The following is a 19090-nucleotide window of genomic DNA, read 5'->3' as shown; positions in this document are numbered from 1 at the left end:
TTTTAACATCGGGTAGGCTTTACTAATCTTCACTAAAAAATAGAGAACATCCTTTGCAGTCACATACTATATACACGGTACAAAGCATACACATCTAAAATGGACCTCACAAGTTTGAATGGATTTTAGCTAATGAACAAACCATACCATCAATCAAACTCTCCTCCAAAAAAGCTTTTTAAAGAAAAGAAGTAAGGGTTATCCATCAAAAGGCTTTCCCATAGCAAAGCACAAAAGCCTTATCTGATAATAAGAAAGGCAGGGAGATAATCAAATAAGAAGGAAAATGGAGTGCCAAACCAGAGCATTTTCTATAAACACTGTTCCTCACACTGTGCTGCTGTCTAACACCTCCCTGATTTCTTTTTTGTTTTCACTCCATTGCTCCAGGCTGACAGACCTCTCTAAGGCTCGCTTCTTCAGAAACAACTGTACCCATATCTCACCAATTAGAGGTTTTGGAAAACTTCTGTGTCTTATATTGTCAATCTACTATAGCCGGCAGCCTGTATGTCCAGCCAATCATCCCTCTATACACACAACAGAATGGGCACTTATATGTGCATGAGTCATGTGTGATTACAACAAATCCACTGAAAAAGAAGCCTTACTTACATTGTATCTAAATAAGACTTAAGGGGAACAAGCTTAAATATAAACTCTAAGGTATTTTATATTTACAATAAGCTATATTGCTTTCCAATGGCCGAGCAGCACTTAATGAGAAAGAAGAGACGCTGCCAACCACATCCAAACTGTCCATGTCATTAAGAAACCAGCAGCTAATTATTTTGATCAGACCCAATGGTTGAGAGTGGTAACACAAACTGTTAAATAAAGTACAGTATATAAACTGGAAATCCACAGAAGTAATGTAGTTCAGCTTTAATCAAGTTAATTTTATGTCAAGATTAAAAATATACATTGTCTTGGTCTTATGGGGGCTGGGCATTACACAGTTTATCAGAACTGGTGCAGAGCAGCAAGAAAATCTCTTTTAGAAAACATGTATCATTTACAAACGTGCTCCAAGCTTAGGGTATGTCCAAGTGTCCTCGTAATATAATGGCCCTGCTCTTCTCTTGCTCACTTGAAATAAGAAGGCAGAAAAGACTTTGAGCTACTGAAACTGGTTCATGTTCTGGTAAAGCTGCTGCATGCAATTTATTTAATTACTTTTTTTGTTTGTTTGTTTAGTTTTTCTGCATGATGACACAGGGAAACATACATAATACGTTCTGTGTGACTGTCAACCACATGCTGTCAATGCTTTACTATCCACTGTGAACGGTGAGGTTTTTTACTCCACAGTTGTTCAGCTTTTTTGTGATCTGCACAGAGACAAAAATACTGTAATGGAAAGTCCTGAAGGGGCCTTTTCTACTGAGGGATGTGGGGTGAAATAAGTGAATACAAATGAATGTCTCGGCAGTAGAAGCGGTCTGAAGCATCACCAGCTATCCACCAAATTGCTTAGCTCAAAGAGAGGAAGGCTGAGTCGAAGGACAGGGAATCATTTAAATCCCGTCATTGTAACTCACTCACATTCTTCCAGACAAGTCTATTGTAATGCCTAGCCTTTTTCTTTCCTTCTTTGATTTTTTTTTTTCCTTTAACAAAACATGCATGATGATAAATGAGCCTGTCAGTACTTTCAGATATGGTGTATTATAAAGGCTGCAGAACACTCACCCCATGAGAGGATCCAGAGCTATTCCTTTAGGATTCAGCAGGTCTAGTTGTAGGATAGTAACACACGTGTCCCCACCATGGTCACACACAAATATCTTGTCAGTGATGCGGTCAACAAAATACAAGTTGCCTGTCAACCAGTCGATGGCCATGTGCTCCACATCTGCAATGGCAAACAAGGGTTAAATATAATACTATTAAGTCATTATTGTGCAATGCAGATGAATACAAATGAATAATACATTTTCAACACGTTCCCTGACTCGCACAAAAACATTAAACAAAAAAGAATGATCAGAATTAAGAAGGAGTGGCTGTGATATCCCATCTGTATGTGCCAAGCTCAGGTCCAACAATACTGCGTCCTACACTTCCCATAATGCAACTCATCAAGAGGCTCAGAAGACAACATACAAAAGCTTTTGAAGGCTAAGTAGTAGTCTACATGGAATGTAAACTGATCTCAAAGTGTACAATTGTGCAGCGCCCCTTTAAATTATACCATGTCCACTGAGAAATCTGATTGGCTGTCAGGTTTCCATTTTGTTTTTGCAAAGGAAACCTCGATCAAATGGTTCTAAATTTATGTACCACTATTAAATTGTAGGTAATTACAGCAATAGGTTAGGCTTTGCCTCACTGTCTAAAAACAAGACAAATAGCCAGTGAAAACCTTGCACATTTAATAAAACATTTTAGATTTGTAAGAATTTGGACCAGATCAACTACAAGGATGGAAAGAGAGCACTTGTGAAGTTATAAAGCTGACAAAGCGTGCAGGTTTGAAGGACAGCTGTAGGGGAAAGGTGAGCGACCAAAACCGCTGAGGCTAACCTGCCTTCAACCGCACAGATAATGAAGATATATAGACAGAGCTCACAGGTAAGAGTGTGAGAGGGAAAACAATGAGCGAGAGAAAGAGAAAGAGGGGGGTGTGAGATTGTGTGTGCGTGTGTGTGTGTGTGTGTGTGTGTGTGTGTGTGTGTGTGTGTGTAAGTCTGTGAGAGAGCGCTGGGTGATGTGTATCTCATCTCACCACTATCCTCTAGTCTAGTAGGTTAGAGTGTTCATGATTTGAGATCAGATAATCATTCAAATTCATCATAAAGTAAATTAGGGAAAAAGTTAGGAAATAAAAAAGGAGTATGTACTGTAAGAGAAGAGAAATATGAACGGCTGAAAACATACGGTGCAAACTTTGTTGTGTTCTTATTTCCTGTTCCCGTGTGAATCCACGCAGATTCCTCGCTTCAGCACAGCGGAGTTGTCCAGAAGACTCCGTAGACAGAACCCAGCACACACTTTCCTGGTTGTGTTGGAAATCCAATGCCAGTGTTCCATTTGCACTTAGAGACCTCAGCGGCTGGAGGCCTGTTCCATTTAGATGGGCAATGACAATATGATCTGAACCACCAATGAGAAGCATTGGACGGCTGTCACCAGGATCTGGAGTGAGGGGGACAATATGGAAGGTATTATTTTTAGAGCTGATGGATTTGAACAAAAACACCAAACTGAGAAATGTAAGTCAAGTCAAGGCTGCACAGTCCGTGGTGGTATAGCCGAGTTAAGCTGCTTTATCGGCTTAATTGAGCCTGCACATTCTCTGACATCAGGTTCACATCCTAAAAATGGCCATTATTTATCCCGACATTCCACACAAGTTCAAGTCAAGGGCTACTCTCCTAATATAAGCAATACATCAGAATGCCTGCTCACATAACTGCTTCCCCTTATCCCTCTGAATCAATTTTTAGTATTCACACTTTTTTCTCCCACACTAGGGGGTAGATGGGTTTTTGACCAGGCTCTCTGTTTGAAGTCTACACCTTATTTTAATCAAGCATGGGAAAAGAGCAATAATGGCAAGCTTTTCAAGAACAGAACACCATAAAGTACATTTCTAAATTCTAAAAATAGACAAATACTTTAGGGGTGTCTTTGAGAAAAAGTAAAGTATGGACCACACCAGCTTCAAACGGACTGATGTGTACATTTGCAGGTAAGTTTATATGCTATTGATTAAGTGAGGTAATTAGCTTTCGTGCCTAAAAACTTTGCTTTTCCTCAGTGAATGTTTATTACATAACTGCTTTATGCTTTAAAATTAAACAATTTGGATGGAACCACATTTTCCAGCTACATAGACAGAGAACTAGCTATATTCCAACAAAGCAATGCAAAGATAACGGGCATCATCATTAAAACAAAACTCATCAAATATACATGTCTCCCTTTTGGTTTCAGATTTTTTCCCCCCAAATAATATGCTTGGGCATACAATGAATTCCTTTTGAGCCTGCACAGTTAAAACATTTTTAACAGCGCTGTTTCATAAATGAAACATACAATTAAGTTTCAGTTAGACTATAAGTATGGCCTGGCCATATGCTAAATTTTTCGTCCAACGAAAAGCAAACCAACAATGAATTAATCCTAAAGATCCTTTGTTTTCAAAACAATTACAAACATATCAATGAGCCACACCGATGTACAGGGGTGCCATGTTACTTTTACATTTACATTAACATTAAAAAATGTTTACGTTTATTTTGAATCAATCCCGCACACACCATCATGCTGCTGTGAAAACTCAAATAAAGGTAATTTCTGCATCATGCAATAACCCTACACTTCCATAATCTTCAGTTTGGTACTTAGCATGAGTCAGTGAAGTGCATTATAAAGCAGACATAAAAACCATCAGTGTTGTAGATTAAGACTTGTGCTAGAACTACAAATAGAATAATTAAAGCTGATGAACGGATATACTTCTAATAGACGTTTTTTGTACGTCTTCACATGTTACATATACATACCAATTTTCATATATGTAAGTGAAATGCGCGTTAAGGGCTGCGTTAGGGGCTGCGTTCTAGGCGGCCATGCGTAAGACCAATATTACACGGAAATTTGGACCATGTTCAAAATTTGTGCCAAGTTTAATTGCATTTTGGAGCACGTTCAGCCCCTTATAATAATAATAATAATAATAATAATAATAATAATAATAATAATAATAATAATAATAATAATAATAATAATAATAATAATAATAATAATAATTATAATAATAATTCCCACAATTTGAATATGGCCCTTCGATATCAGTGCTTGGACCCTAAATATATTTTACATTGAGCAAAATGAGAAGAAATCGAATCAAGATTAAAACCACACAAAGAACATCTGTTTCTGCAGAGTTTTAACTTCAATCTTAGATTTAACACGCTAATATGTTTTTTATTCCCTGCTGCTCCTCATTTTCAAGTCTCAGAGAGCTCTATCTGAAATTTGTATTCATGAGCTTACAACTAATGGTAACCCCATAGTTATCCCTGTACCACTATCGCTCGCTGCAAAATTAATATTAATGCATGTGAGCATTGGGCTCAGTTAAGTTTATGGGTAATCATATTCAGTTTATTCCTGGTAGGACACCAGTCACATTGATTAAAAGCTGCACCAGTGGTGTTCTCCCCAGCTAGGTGTGTTGGGCCTCCAGCTATATTCAACCCATATATGCCATAGTGACAACACCTTTAAAAAAATGTAATTCACTTTATGGTTCAATGCACGACACAAAAAAATGCCGCCCAAGGTTAAGCTTGTTTACTTGGGGACAGAGGACCACCGAAATACAATACCTCTTTTGGTTGTTTTATTTCTAAGTAGGCTGTTTTACTCATTGCGACAGATTTGTTACCAGCATCAGGTATTAACATAAATCAGTGTGACGTTGGGCATTGTCTCTACACAAAATACTCCAGACTGTTCCCACTTAAAATCTCATGCTCATTAATTTTATCATTATCCTGGCCTGACCACGTCTTACCATTCCCATGTGGGTGATAGATGTGGTCACTACTAAACCACATTAATCTTGCCCTACCAAAGCTCGAGAGCGCCAAGGCGATGACAAGCGTGAATTCCTCTCTGGTTGAACATAACCACCATGTTTTATTATTAGAAATTAAACATACATACCATGCAGATTATATTGTTTCCTAATGCAAGTGTGCCGCTCACCTTGTTTGGCTTTGCAAGATATCCTGTCAGGCTGCAGGATGTATCCTTCTGTGCAGCTGCATCTGTATGACCCATAGGTGTTTGTGCAGGTTTGGCTGCATGCGCCATACATGGCACATTCATCATGATCTTGAGGAAAAAAGGAAGAGAGTCATTGGTAACAAATTAGGTGTGCGCAAACATGACCCAAATACATAAAGTATACTTAATGTGACCTCACTCTGGCACCTCAGGCATAATTACTTGTATAACCAACACGCCTGTTTTGGAGCTGCAGTACCCTATAAACCGCTCTTTCGCATGTCTTTCCCAAACAGGATCAAATTGAGGAAGCAGTGCAACTTTGTTAAACCCCTTCCTTCATCATAATTATGCAATATTGTGCCATGTTGTTTGTATACGGTCTGTGCAGAGTCCAAGTAAGACACTACAACTCTAGAGGCACCTTTGCCTCGCTGTCAGAAACCAGGCCTGTGGCATATATGAAGAATGTAAAGAGGGAGCGAAAGAGACACAGAGAAATGGTGCGCTGTATGTACAGGATAGGTGCACTGTACATGAAGCCATGCCTGCGGACAGATGGTTCTAATATACCGAGCACCTCCTGCTTATTCATCTGAAGGAAGTCTGGCGGAGGGCACGAGGAGGGATTGCTGTGGGGAAGAGACATAAAAAAGGGGGGAGGGGGCTTCATGGTAGGAGGCCCCCACCAGTGCAGCTAAATCCTACCTCTGCAGCTCGTCCCGTCCTCGCCGACCTCAAAGCCATCAGCGCAAAAACAGAAGGTGCCATTTCTCGTCATAACGCAGCCGTAGCGGCACCGGAGCTCGTGGCAGGCTGACAGGAGCTCTGCAGGGGGAGAGGGAAAGAGAGAAAATGGAGAATTGAAGAAAAAGGGCATTAAAGGGTTCATGGAATAGGAAATTACTTTTTGAATTGGAAAATTACTTTTTTTGATTTTCCTCTTGTTGTGACCCTTTCACTCACAACCACCACCCTGTCTTTTAGCAAACATAAATCCTGCCTGTCACAAGCTCAAAACTGATCTTAGATAAGACTTGCTATTAATCACTACACGGAAAAGAAAATGGTGTTTGTTTTTACAAAAAAAAACGTTTTTTATGTAAATGTTAAATACAGGATAATTACAGAAGGGAAGTGGAAAACAACTGAAAGAAATGTCACTGTGTTAATTAGTAAATGTCACGGCATACAGACATGTGGAGACTTAAAAGGTCATTTTTGTACTGTAAAGTTTAAAAGATACTACACTGTGAGTTTTATAAATGCCTTATACATTTTGACCCAACAATCATTCTGATGAGTTATAACGTACTACCAGCCTTGCATTCTAAAGTCATCATTTGTCACATGGATTGACTGGTATTAGCCATCAGGAAGTGCCAACATTGTAATTTCCCATGTATTTTCTGAATGTTAATGGTGATGATGCTCTGTATAGCACTTATCTTTATATAGAAAGAAACAATGAACAGCTAATTATGGCATGATCAGCAGCATAAAAAGCACAAATGAAAGTGTAACACTCAAAACAAAGCTTTAATTGCACAAAGATTGATATGCCACTGCTGCACATTAATTAACGTCAACTTATGGAGCAAAAGATAAAAGCTTGTATTGATTGCCTTTGGTCTTTTCTGTGCCCATCGTTTCAAGACATTATGAAATGCTGCAGCAGAGGACCAAATCATTTCTTGACAGGATGTATTTACATTCAACAGCGTAGTGGGAACGGAAAGACAATCAAAGCTTCAGTTATCATTACTTTTTGAAGAAAACGCAGTCTTTGATTTTAATTTAAGAGTTTAAATTATGTGATGTCAGTGGATCAGACACTTTTTAACACTTACTGAGTTATAAGGAGTCCATTTTTCATTACCGTCTCTAACTGTCTTGCTGGCTCACTGAGACATTGAGATGAATGGTGCGGTTGCACGGTTTGGAGAGCGATATATAAATCTCAATAAGTGCTTGCTAGAGACCAATATGTCAACTGATAATTATGAAAACAACTGTTTGTAAGTGAGGGGAAATTTAGCAATTAAATGTAGTGAGAAATAGTTGACTAACAAGCCAAAGGCATCACATATTTACACACACTACACTTCTTCACTGTAACTCAACAGTATTTATTGAAATCTCAAAAAGTGAGAACAAAAGCGCATAGAAAAAATATTGTTATTGATATTGAAATATGCACGCTGTGAAACAATGCATCTACCTTTCTCAGCTTCAAAGAGGCCTGAGATGGAACCACAGGGGTGAACTTTCTGGGTATTTGGTTTTTATACAGAACCTCAAAGGAGTTTTGACTGACAGCGGGTTGAGTGCAAAATGACTGCATTTTCATTTTGGGGCAAACTATTTTTTGAGGTCAAAAGAGGGCAAGCAAACACTGAAGTATGAAAATGATAAATGCCCACTAGCCTTTGGTCTTAAGTAACCACAAGGAGCCAGTATGGATATGTATTAATACTCCTCACTGGCTCAAAGAGGTGGAATTATTCTAGAGTAGCAAAGAGCTGTCACTCAATAAACTTTAAAGAGAATCTGGAAACAAACAATTTCCGAGAGGCATGGTATTGCTTTTCTGTGTTTAAATGATATGTTGTTGACATTAGTCCTTTTGTGACGAATGTTTACTCCATTTATTCACCCAGTAAAGGTGAAAACCTAGCGTTTTGCTGCAAGCATTAATCCAAAGTCCACACCACAAAACGAGACTCTACACTAGACAAAGTGTGACACAAAAGAAGGCTTCCATCATACTAGGATACATCTTTATTAGGAATATATTCCTTTGCAAACTAAATATATAGATGATCTTAGATAAATAAGACACAGACAATGTGTATATACGTATATGCATGCAAGTTTGTTTTCCTTCCATATTAATATTAGCTAGTGTATTTCTTATTATATAAATGAAACATTTATTCACATGAACAATGGGATATTTTATATATATTCCATTTGACAGTTGAACATCTGATATTATCTCAGTTGATCATAGAAAATAGAAGCATAACCTAAGCAAACCTTAATCAATGTTAGATTAACGCTAAAATGTAGTTGTTATCATCTGTTTGTATCAAAAGACATCTCATCTTTGAAAATGATTTCAAACCTGTAAACCCATGTATTCTTTTCTTGCTCATATATAACATTAAAAGAAAATAGCTTTGTGATATACAGTAGTATGGGTCCAGATTCAAAATATATTCATATATTCATATTTATTTTTGGTGGCCCTGTCTCCCAAACATTATGTTCACATACAGATCATTTGCATTGGCTAATGGTTGCTTTTCATTGGTTTTGCTGGTAATATATTGGGGCCAAATTATGTTTTTATTAGTAAAGACACAACTTTTATGTAGGCGGGAGGGCATACATATCTAAGTGCATCACTTCCGTTGAGTCAGAATGCGATGTTGTTTATTTCTAATTCAATTTTGTGAAAAACTCAAAGGGGTTGAGAGCCTAAGTGAACCGAGTGCCGACATATGCACTGACTTGCAGCTCTCATTATTTGTTTGTCTGAACAACTACGGAAAAAATACCACATTTTCAATAATAACTTTCAATACACTAACATTTGGACATAATATATAAAGATACACAGTTTATGCATGCATACAACAACACACAAGCCCTCACACACACCTGTCACTTCGTGGCTGTATCCACAATTATACATTTACATTTTCAGCTCGATTTAACAAGAGACCATTAAAGTTTTGCCCTCAGAAAATGAATGCAACTGGTTAGCACTGTTACAACATTTCTTAATGTGGCCAGCACTGACATAATGTGGCGCTGATTATGACATACTATAAAGCATCTGCATCTATCTTGTTTCCGTAAAATAAATGAGAAACATGCAGTAAAAAAGCATTTTTTCAATACAAATGGATTTCCTCCAGATCAGAACTGCATTTTAGCCTGCACTTGCTCTGTTAGTCTGAATAATAACCATAACAATATTTATTTTCAACCTTGACCATAATGTTTTTTGCCTTGATTGAATGTTTTTAAAAAGCTTATATCTTAATTCACTCTTGAACTGCAGCAAACATTAAGAGTTGCCCTCCAAACATTGTATAGGGCCAAAGTCAGAGCTAAAAAGTTGTTTAAAAAACACACTTTTACAAGAGGAAAATTACATTCTATATGCTATTTTAAGTGTGAGCTAAATGTCACATAGGTCGCTGCATCTGACGCAGCCTCCAAACCACATTTTCTGTAAATAAGAGCCACTAGCTGGGAAAGCAAAACCTTCATGTCAAACTAATTTAGAGGACAAGGATGTGTTTTTGTGATTTTGAAGGTAGTATGGACTAAGATTCTGCTGAACATATTGGGGTGGACTAGAGGGCAGCGCTCCTTGCGAAGTGGAACCACAGGAAGCTCGACAATGAATTAACAACACATTAAATACAATCAGCCATCATGATGGCAATGGCTGGAGAAAAGGTGCCGGTTGAAAGTAATCAGAATTACACACACCTTACTAATAGGGCCGCATGCCAGTAAAATGTGTCTGCTCGGATAGACACATTGTCATTGGCTGCTATCTTTCTGGGACATTAGCATTTGAATGAGTCAGTATACACAGACGTTATCTGCCCCTTCTGACTGTTATACACTTTGAATAAACTGTCAATCAAAAGAAAAACAATGGGTTTGTATGAACCAGGACTCGCTTCCTCTAATGATGAACCTACAGAGTGAAAAATAAAGCTGCTTTCTGAAACTGTAGCCTCTCTGCAAACTTCAAAATAAACATGTAGGCTATTTCTGTTTGAATTCTCATGCAGAACAGAAGCAGGAATTAGGCAACAATAGACTAGACGATGTGTAATAGTGATGTAAATGTTTTCCAAGTTTATTAATGCTCCAGTTAGGGCCAATAATGTATCTCTGTATGGTTACATCCCTGCTCTAAATGAACATCTGCAAACCTTTCCACATTTCTATGTGAATTAAAAAAAGAAATCACGCAGCACTCTAAAAAATGCTGCCTGGTGAATATGTTCAGGTAGTAGGCACTTAACAAAAAAAGAAATTGTCGGCCCTGCACAGGTGGGTCAAAAAATGACGCTGCTTCCAGTCGTCTCTGTTTATTTGCTTTCAAGCTTGTGTATGGACCCCATGTGACCTGTGCATTATTATTCATCGTGTGGTACGGTAACTAGCACGTATCCCTGTTGTGAGGCGGTATGCAAAATGACTACATGCCGTGCTGAAGATATTCAAAGCTAATCCTTATATCTGTTCAAAGACGCCAGATGATCAGCTTTCCCTTTTGGCAAACATCGAGTGCTGCAGGGATTGTATATCTGCCACTGAGCCTGCTTGATGCTTTTCACATATCTAGAGCTACTGTACCTCTCAGAGCACGAGTCAATAGTGAAGTGCATGTAGCAGCCTTGATACTATGGTCTGCAAATATACCGTATTTACAAGAAATATGCTTAGGTACTTAGCAAGAGCTTTTTATTTATGTGATCTATACTCTTTTTTAACCTAATGTCATTAAATACTGGCATTATGTTTCTTTTATATGCCGTCTCCTGCCAATAAGGAATAATACAGTTGTGAAAGATACACTGGCAAGGTAAGAGTACACTCATATTATGAATTATAACTACAAAGATGTAGTGGGAGACAGCATACTTAATTTGTTCCATTATCATCTCCAAAAAGTATAATGATGCGCCTTAAAGAAGCGACTGCTGAAGTTCAGAGAACATGCAGAAATATTCATGAGTAGCTGAGCAAACAGATATAAAACGGTAAACAATATATAATACCCTTTCACAATGCAGAAATTGGGATTTGTAAAATGTTTGAATTACTGAAATACTCGGTCAAATGTTACTCAGTCTGAAACAGAGAGGCATATGCATTCACAACAGCAAGCGCAGTCTAATTTGCAATCTAATTTGCTCTGATCCGATGTATCAACAGAATGATTCTAGCAATTGCACAAAATTAATTCCATCTGTTTCTAAATGAGTTAGTTGGAGATATGTGAAGCTCAGAGGAGGATCTTCTGCTTTGTTACATGCTTGTTATATTATTATATTTTGAGGAAAATTTGCAGAAATTAAATCTGTGACCTGGAATTTGCAATGTCAATATGTCTCTCGCAGAATATATGGTGAGTTTACATTGACACAAACCGTGAGGCGCTGCAAATGACTCTGCAGGTGTTGATATAACATGATCTAAAAAGGTACAGCCTGTTAAGAATCAGGGTTAATGTTAGCAAATATGCTTCCACTCTCTGACAAGAAGCTGGTTAGCCGCCATCGTGGGCTTCCACTCTCTGATTGAAATTCCATAAAATGGCTGCTCTTAAAGAGAATCACTAACAGTATGACACCTTGTTAACAAAGGGGAAAAACGCAACTTGTATCAACCTTCATAGGCTGTACAGAGCAATGATGTGCTCTTGTCAGAAGTTGACAGCACGTCCCCTTGCAACACTAGCTCTCACTTGTCAGTCATCGTGGAGGATGCCCACCCAGAGGCCTGAATCTTAGCGTCTTTTCCAAACAGACTTTTTTTTTTTGCTTTGTTCCAATTTATCTAATTTGATACAATTGTTGCGTTTGCCCCACGGTCAGTTTGTGTTCATACGCCTACATTCAAGACAACTGCCACGAAGCTGTTCTCTCGTTGTTCAGAAATGTTACCAGGAATATATTTACCACAAAACACTTCCTACTCTCTTTTTTTTTCCCTTTTTCATTATAGAGCACCTGCTCATATTGTTAATTCATTGAGTTTGTGGTAAATATACCACTGTTAATTAAATGAATAAAATGTCCAGCAGATTATCTTTATAAGCCTAGTTGTTTTGGATGGAAGGTTCTGCTGCTCCAGAGTTTGAGTGGAGGTGACCAAGACCAAGACCACCCTCTCCAGGCGATCTCGGCCCACTTGCTTTGCCCCGTATCTGAGTGCGATGGCTGTGTTCACATGTGCCCACATGAACTGAACCTGGGGTGAAACGCTCCAGGTTTCAAAAAACTTCTGGTCCAAAAGAGCTAGGAAGCAATACACCCCTCGATGCTGTTTTCACAAATGCATCCAAAAATGGTTTTGCCATCTTTGGGAAAATGGAAAGGTATGCACAACAGTATCAGCATCACCGTGGTTTATATTACCTGACAAAGTGAGGAGGATTCAAATATCAGTTCAACTTTAAATGTTCACCTTTATTCATATCATTGATCATTGATTAAACTATAGCAGCACTGAATACTACTTTTCTGCCTATTTGGGTCATTTCACTCCACATCTATCAAACAGCCCACTTGAGTGGAAGTTTGTCAGACCATCCACATTCAGCCACACAGATGGTAGAGTATCGATGCTGAGTGTGACACTGTTGCTCTGCCAACACAAACAATAAGCCTCACCATGGGTGAGAGAAAACTAATCAAAAGCTAACAGTCAAATTGTCCCATCGGGCCCAATTATTACTTCCATTTGGGGAAGTCCTTGGCCTTGACCTGTGAATTGCCGGTCTTTCCCCCAAATTATGTTTGCAATAAATAGACCTAATGTGGGACCAAATCAAGATGCAAACTCAACACAGAAGGTACTGTACACCATTGGCTGGCTCAAGGACCTTTATGGAGTGGATTTCCCATCCACAAATTAGGTGATTAACCCATTCTGTACTGTCTGTAGCTGTGGTTGGTGTCCTCTGGGTGGCAAGATTGATTCCACAAAAATGAAATTGGGTCACAAATTCCCTGGGGTTCAAGCATTCAACAGTTTCCAGAAGTGTGTGCAGGGAAATATTGTTTGTATAATATGAGCAATGATTGCAGTGACACAATTTATTGACAAGCCTTTAGAAAGTTATCTGAGAAGCTTAAGTGTGTCAGCTTTGATGTGACTTGAAGCTGTCCGGATGGTCTAGAAGGTATAATTTTCCCTAGAAAATTGTGAGATACATGTGCATATACATGTAGTTTTCAAGAAATGTAATCCCCTAGCTCAAACTAGGGCTCAAATGTGACAGTAAATGTTGTTAATCCCTCAAAGCACAATTCACTGAGGGATTTGAGAACTGGTGCACTGCCAGGCTTCTGACATGCCCTTAAATATTGGAAGACACACTATGGGTGTGGGTGTCAGAATCTTCCAGCAAATAATTAAATGTTAATTCTAACCACTCCTGAGGAAGAAAATCCGCTGTAATAGGATTTGATGACACCAGATTGTTTCCTCATATTAGGGAGAGTAATGACATGAGTGACAATATCTTGCCAGACTGTGGAACAACAAAGTAAGATACATAAAATATTGATTGCCAGTGTCTGCTGTTATTTATATAGTGTGTAGTGGGGCTTGGCAGTTACCAGGATAACAAGACCTGGATCTCTAACGCCTCAAACAGCAAACTGAATTACGACAGAATTTAAAATTAAATGAGTTTTAATACATTGACAAATTCATTGTAAATGACCTTTAAATCATCAGATGCATCTGTATCGAAAGCAGAAGTCGGAAATAAAACACTAGTGAAAATTGCAACCTTGTCTTAAAGTTAAAGTGGCAGCAGTAAAGTAGAATAACACACTAAAAAGCATTGCACATTGCAGATTACCACCGGAGAGAGGAGAGCGATCACTTTGACTACTTACTGTAAATGTTCCACCCATTAGAGGGGCAAAAATTTAATAAATATGCTAATAAGTGACTGTCTACAAGGCGGGTTGGCAGCACATTTCCAACCTGCTGAGAGACACTAAAACATATATATTGAGCTGTATTCATGACTAGTCATTTCAGAACAAGAGAAACACTTATCACAGGGTCCTCCACTCTGGAGAAAAGTGTTTGTTTGTTTGAGTTGTCGTAATAAAAAGTTAATCAAGTGAGATAATTGAATGTTGTTCGGAGACAGCGGGTGGGTGCGTGTTTGACATTGTTTAGATTTCAGAGGGTTCATCATTAGAAAATAAGGAAAAAGGTATATTTTCTTTATTGTTTTAGCGTCAGAAAGTCAGTCGGGGACTATTAGAGTAAAAGATTAACGTATGTGTTTACCAAAGAAGATGAACCGGAGAGACAAAAGCTTTCTCACTTCCACGTCAGTAATTTGTTTTTCCACTACTTTTCAGCCAGTGTACAGAACAATAATTCAAATCCCCAAATAGCTTGTGTGTTATCCACAGAGGGCAAACACATTGCCTTTGACAAGTTGTGCTATGACATGGAAATCATCGCTGCATAAAAATCCAGATTATCCTTACGCGGCAGAAACAGATCCATATATTCTGGAATCAAATGCATTATAGAGCCCGTCAAAGCAAAGTGCTTGTAGAGGCAGCCGCACCTCATCACTGTAACATTCAGCGGCATTCAGTGGATTATTTTTGCTGACGATATTCTGTTGAAGTGACTGAGACTGGCACAGATTGACTCTGAAATTCCAATCATATATTTAATCACAACCAACTATACTCTATAGGAAGCAATTTATAGCGATATTCGTTCGTTCAGCTCTCCTTTCTGTATCATAAACCTTGTTATTCATTTTACAAGTCGTTTTTTACAGATCAAAGCCAATACGTATCCTGCATATAACGTCTAATTCTCAATGAGGAAACAGGGATATAGTGGCTTAACTTTTAATGCTTCCAGTGTCAAGATGCACCTAAACTGAAACAGAAAGATTGGGAACACTAACATAGTATTTAAACAAAGTATCTCTAAAACTATGTGGTGGTGTCTGCAAATAAAGGTTTAATCTATATTTAACAATAATAAGCCTCTCAGATAAGTTCAACTATTGCACATTTACTTTTTCAGACTAAAATACAAAAATAAATACATTTGTTTGAATAGTTGCTGTCAATATGTATGATGAATTATATGCATGGTAGTCTTAAGGTGTCACATACGATACCTCATTACAAAATAGTTCTCCAAATAATCAGTGGAAATCTGTAAGGTCTTTGGTGTAATTCAAACTACATTTAACGATTTGAGGAAGAACTTTAGGAAAAAAAATGCAACTCTTCTGACAAATTGTGCACATGCAATTCAAATGGTGTTCATTTTCATAAAGTGCATTATTTTAGCAAAATATAAAATAATGCAGTTTCTTGTTGAAGTTCTATTGGGGTTCAGTCTCTCTGTCTTTGTATTGTAAACCTGTCACTAAGAAAAAGTCAACATCCAAGCATGTTTGCCTTGCTTTTCTAAAACATTGACCAAGTAAGCCCACAGTCATTAAGATGTCTCACTCGCATTTAATCATGACATTTAAAAGTCGCCTTTTCTCAACTCTGAGTCCTGTAGGCCTCAATCAGAGCTTTTAATGTGACAAGCTTAAAACGACGATACGATGTGTTTTAAAGTTTAACTGAGAGATTCTGACGACGCTTAACACTCAATAACGGCTGAGCTTCCTGCAAGCTCAATCTCTCTGAAGGGATCTACTATGCTATCATCATTTATGTGAAGGGAAAAAAAATATATTAAGTGAAAACACAAATCCTTTTTTTTTCCAAACTTAAAGAGTGTTTCCTTTTTCACTCAACTACCTTTGGCAAGTGTAAATGATACCAGCATGCTGAGAGCATATTAACCACACAACAGCCAAGAGTTTCTTATTTGTTGTTTGGCCGGATTTAATGCTAATTAGCTATGCCTGAGTCAATTTTCTGTTCTGTTATCATTAGAGTGGGTGAGATTAACAGTCACTGGCTTAAACTCAAGCTTTCACTTACTACAGCTTGTTAAAACATTGTTAATTATGTAAATTATAATCAAAATTGAGGGACTCGTGATGTGCACTCTTTTCTCAACTTTTACTCAACTCAACTAGCAGTCACCATCCTCTTCTTATCTTCAGGGGTAATGGGAAAACGTCTAGAATGTATTTACACATTAAATAACAAGTATGTAATGCAGGCTTCTACTTACAAAAGCAGAAGTGCGCTCTTTTCAGCCTCTTCCCCCACTTCACAATTGTGGGACACAACCAAACAGGCCATTTGCATGTGAGACACAGCTACTGATGTGTCTATTGATGCAGCAATAGGTTCCAGCCTGACTTAACAGAGGGACTGATTCTTGTTCCAATCCTCAAATTGTAACAATCGCAGAGGCAAACAAAGAGAATTACAGTTCATTCAGACAACTCACATGGAGCAAATTTAGACAGAGTAGACATTAGATAGTTGGTGCAGAACATTGATCCATTTTTTTCCCTGAGAGAACACACTTTGAAGCTTAACACAAAGAGATAGGAGATAGATCAGGGAACTTCAACAAACTTCCCCACTGGGGGAAAATCAGAGCCTACAGGGGGATGAAATGGAATAGTGAGCGCAGGCAATAACTGTGGCATCTATGTTTGTATTGTGAGCAGTGAAGCAGTTCTTTCATTGGCAATAAGAAAGTGAGCACATGCGTGAGAGCTTAAAGAGAACACTATATTAGAGCAGGGCTCTGGATATGTGTATACAGTGTATCCTGTGTGCTTTTTACGGCGTGACTCGAGCTGCCTGAACGAGCTTCACGGGCTGGAAGGTTAACAAAGCATGAATTATATCTATTGTTTGCTGTTTTTGATATTCAAATTAACATGTTGTTTTTTTAGTAAGAATGATTTTCTCTCCACACTTCACCATCAGCAAATTATGTAAAATAAGTAAATGTCAAGTTCTCATGATTAATAAATGACGCTATGAAATTAGACTGACATAATATTTGGGTTGAGCTTAGTTTGGGATAAAAATACTTATTAAAGTGTTGTCTAAATGTACACTAGATGTACAAAAATTCTGCTTGAATTAAACATTCTTTAGATCTAAAATAAAAATGATTTACTGCATTTCAGTGCAGATAAAGAGAAAAATACAGAGGACGACCTGGCAGTATTAATTATTTTAAATTCAATAACTAAAGTGCTTGTGCTATTGTGTCAATAAAAACTAAGGCAGTTATTATATTTTTTTCAATTATATTATTTCAAGGTATTTTAATTCCAGTCTAACACTGACAAAAAATATGATGTGAAAACACTAATCACAGTAGAACAGCTTTTACCCTTAAATAAAAGTAAATATAGATATAATACAAACCTGACATGTGTTCTCCATCTAGGGATTGCGCACAGCAAATTGCCATAATCATAATGTATTACTACTGTGGCTCTACATGCAATTACTGGTTGTTGAGTTACAATTTAGATGCAACTAGCATTTAATTGCAGGTTCTCCTACCTTTGCACCACATTCACTGAGAAGGGCACAGCAATACCATACAAATGGGCAAAGCACTGTGTGCAATGGTCATGACTCTTATAGCCCTGCTTATGCCAATATTCACACGGCCATGAAAACCGAGTCCAGATTATGACACTTTTTATCAGCAATGTCAGACTCATAAAAGTAATGCTGATGATCTTTCTGGGTATTCACACCAAAATGGCTGCGTTCACTCTTTGTGATGACACAATATGCACAGAAAAGTGATATTTATGATACATCAGTGTCAGCATACAAGCGATTAAAGGAGCATCTTTATAAGCATTAAGCATATTTATGGTACATATATAGCAATAGAGCATATTCTGATGTCGCAAGAGAAGAAGTTATACGAGGAGGATGGAATTCAATAGACGGAGCTCAGAAGTTTAAAGAAAATTAAATGCTATAACGCCATTAATGTGAATGTGAAGGCAATTATCATACAAAAAGACCACAACTATAACTGCTGTGGAAATGAATAGTAGTAGTAAATGAAGTGAGGCAAAATATCACTTGGTTTTTATCAACAAATCATGTAATTTCCTGTACTATATATAGTCAAGGTTGCATTGCCGACATTCACTCTGAGACAGCAACGTACCAGCTTTGAGCCGGCTTTAATCTATCTGTGATCTTTGATGACACTGCCGTTAATCTGCTATCATGATACAGTTTCTAGCAACATCCTATCACTGTTTTAAAATAGCAGAATGCAAACCCTAGAGCTTAGTAGTGACAAATATTTCTATTTCTACTCAATGATTTTGTCATGATGCTTTGTTCCCCACAACACAAATGGCATTGCTTTCATTGGCAAAGATAACAATGGTGACTGTATGAACTTTGAGTAAACAGTGTGAACAGACATGGATTGAGCCTGGCATCAGAATTAAGCTTTTATATTTAGATCTAGAAGATACCTAATGCCAAGGCATATAGGTTGAAAAAGAGTCCGGATTCAGTTTCCAAACTGTTCCTTTTATTTACCATGTTCATTTAGGAGATATTTGTTTATGTTCACTTTCTGGGACTGCCCTAAAGATAACATATGAAGTCTG

General features: G+C 37.8%; 1 protein-coding gene across 1 annotated transcript in view; it reads right to left on the bottom strand.

Annotated features, from left to right (window-relative positions):
* The window catches only part of lrp1bb (low density lipoprotein receptor-related protein 1Bb), a 239276-nt gene that overhangs the window by 128768 nt on the left and 91418 nt on the right, over nt 1-19090 (bottom strand). The window contains exons 5-8 of the mRNA XM_029459353.1: nt 6451-6570; nt 5722-5850; nt 2881-3138; nt 1693-1855 (exon numbers count right to left, since the gene is read on the bottom strand). Coding sequence (XP_029315213.1) covers nt 1693-1855; nt 2881-3138; nt 5722-5850; nt 6451-6570 — 670 coding nt within the window. The remainder of the gene's footprint in view (nt 1-1692; nt 1856-2880; nt 3139-5721; nt 5851-6450; nt 6571-19090) is intronic.

Source organism: Cottoperca gobio, chromosome 21, assembly GCF_900634415.1.
Source record: "Cottoperca gobio chromosome 21, fCotGob3.1, whole genome shotgun sequence".
Taxonomy (NCBI): domain Eukaryota; kingdom Metazoa; phylum Chordata; class Actinopteri; order Perciformes; family Bovichtidae; genus Cottoperca; species Cottoperca gobio.
The sequence above is the reverse complement of the archived record's forward strand: the minus strand, read 5'-3'. Positions and strand labels throughout refer to the sequence as shown.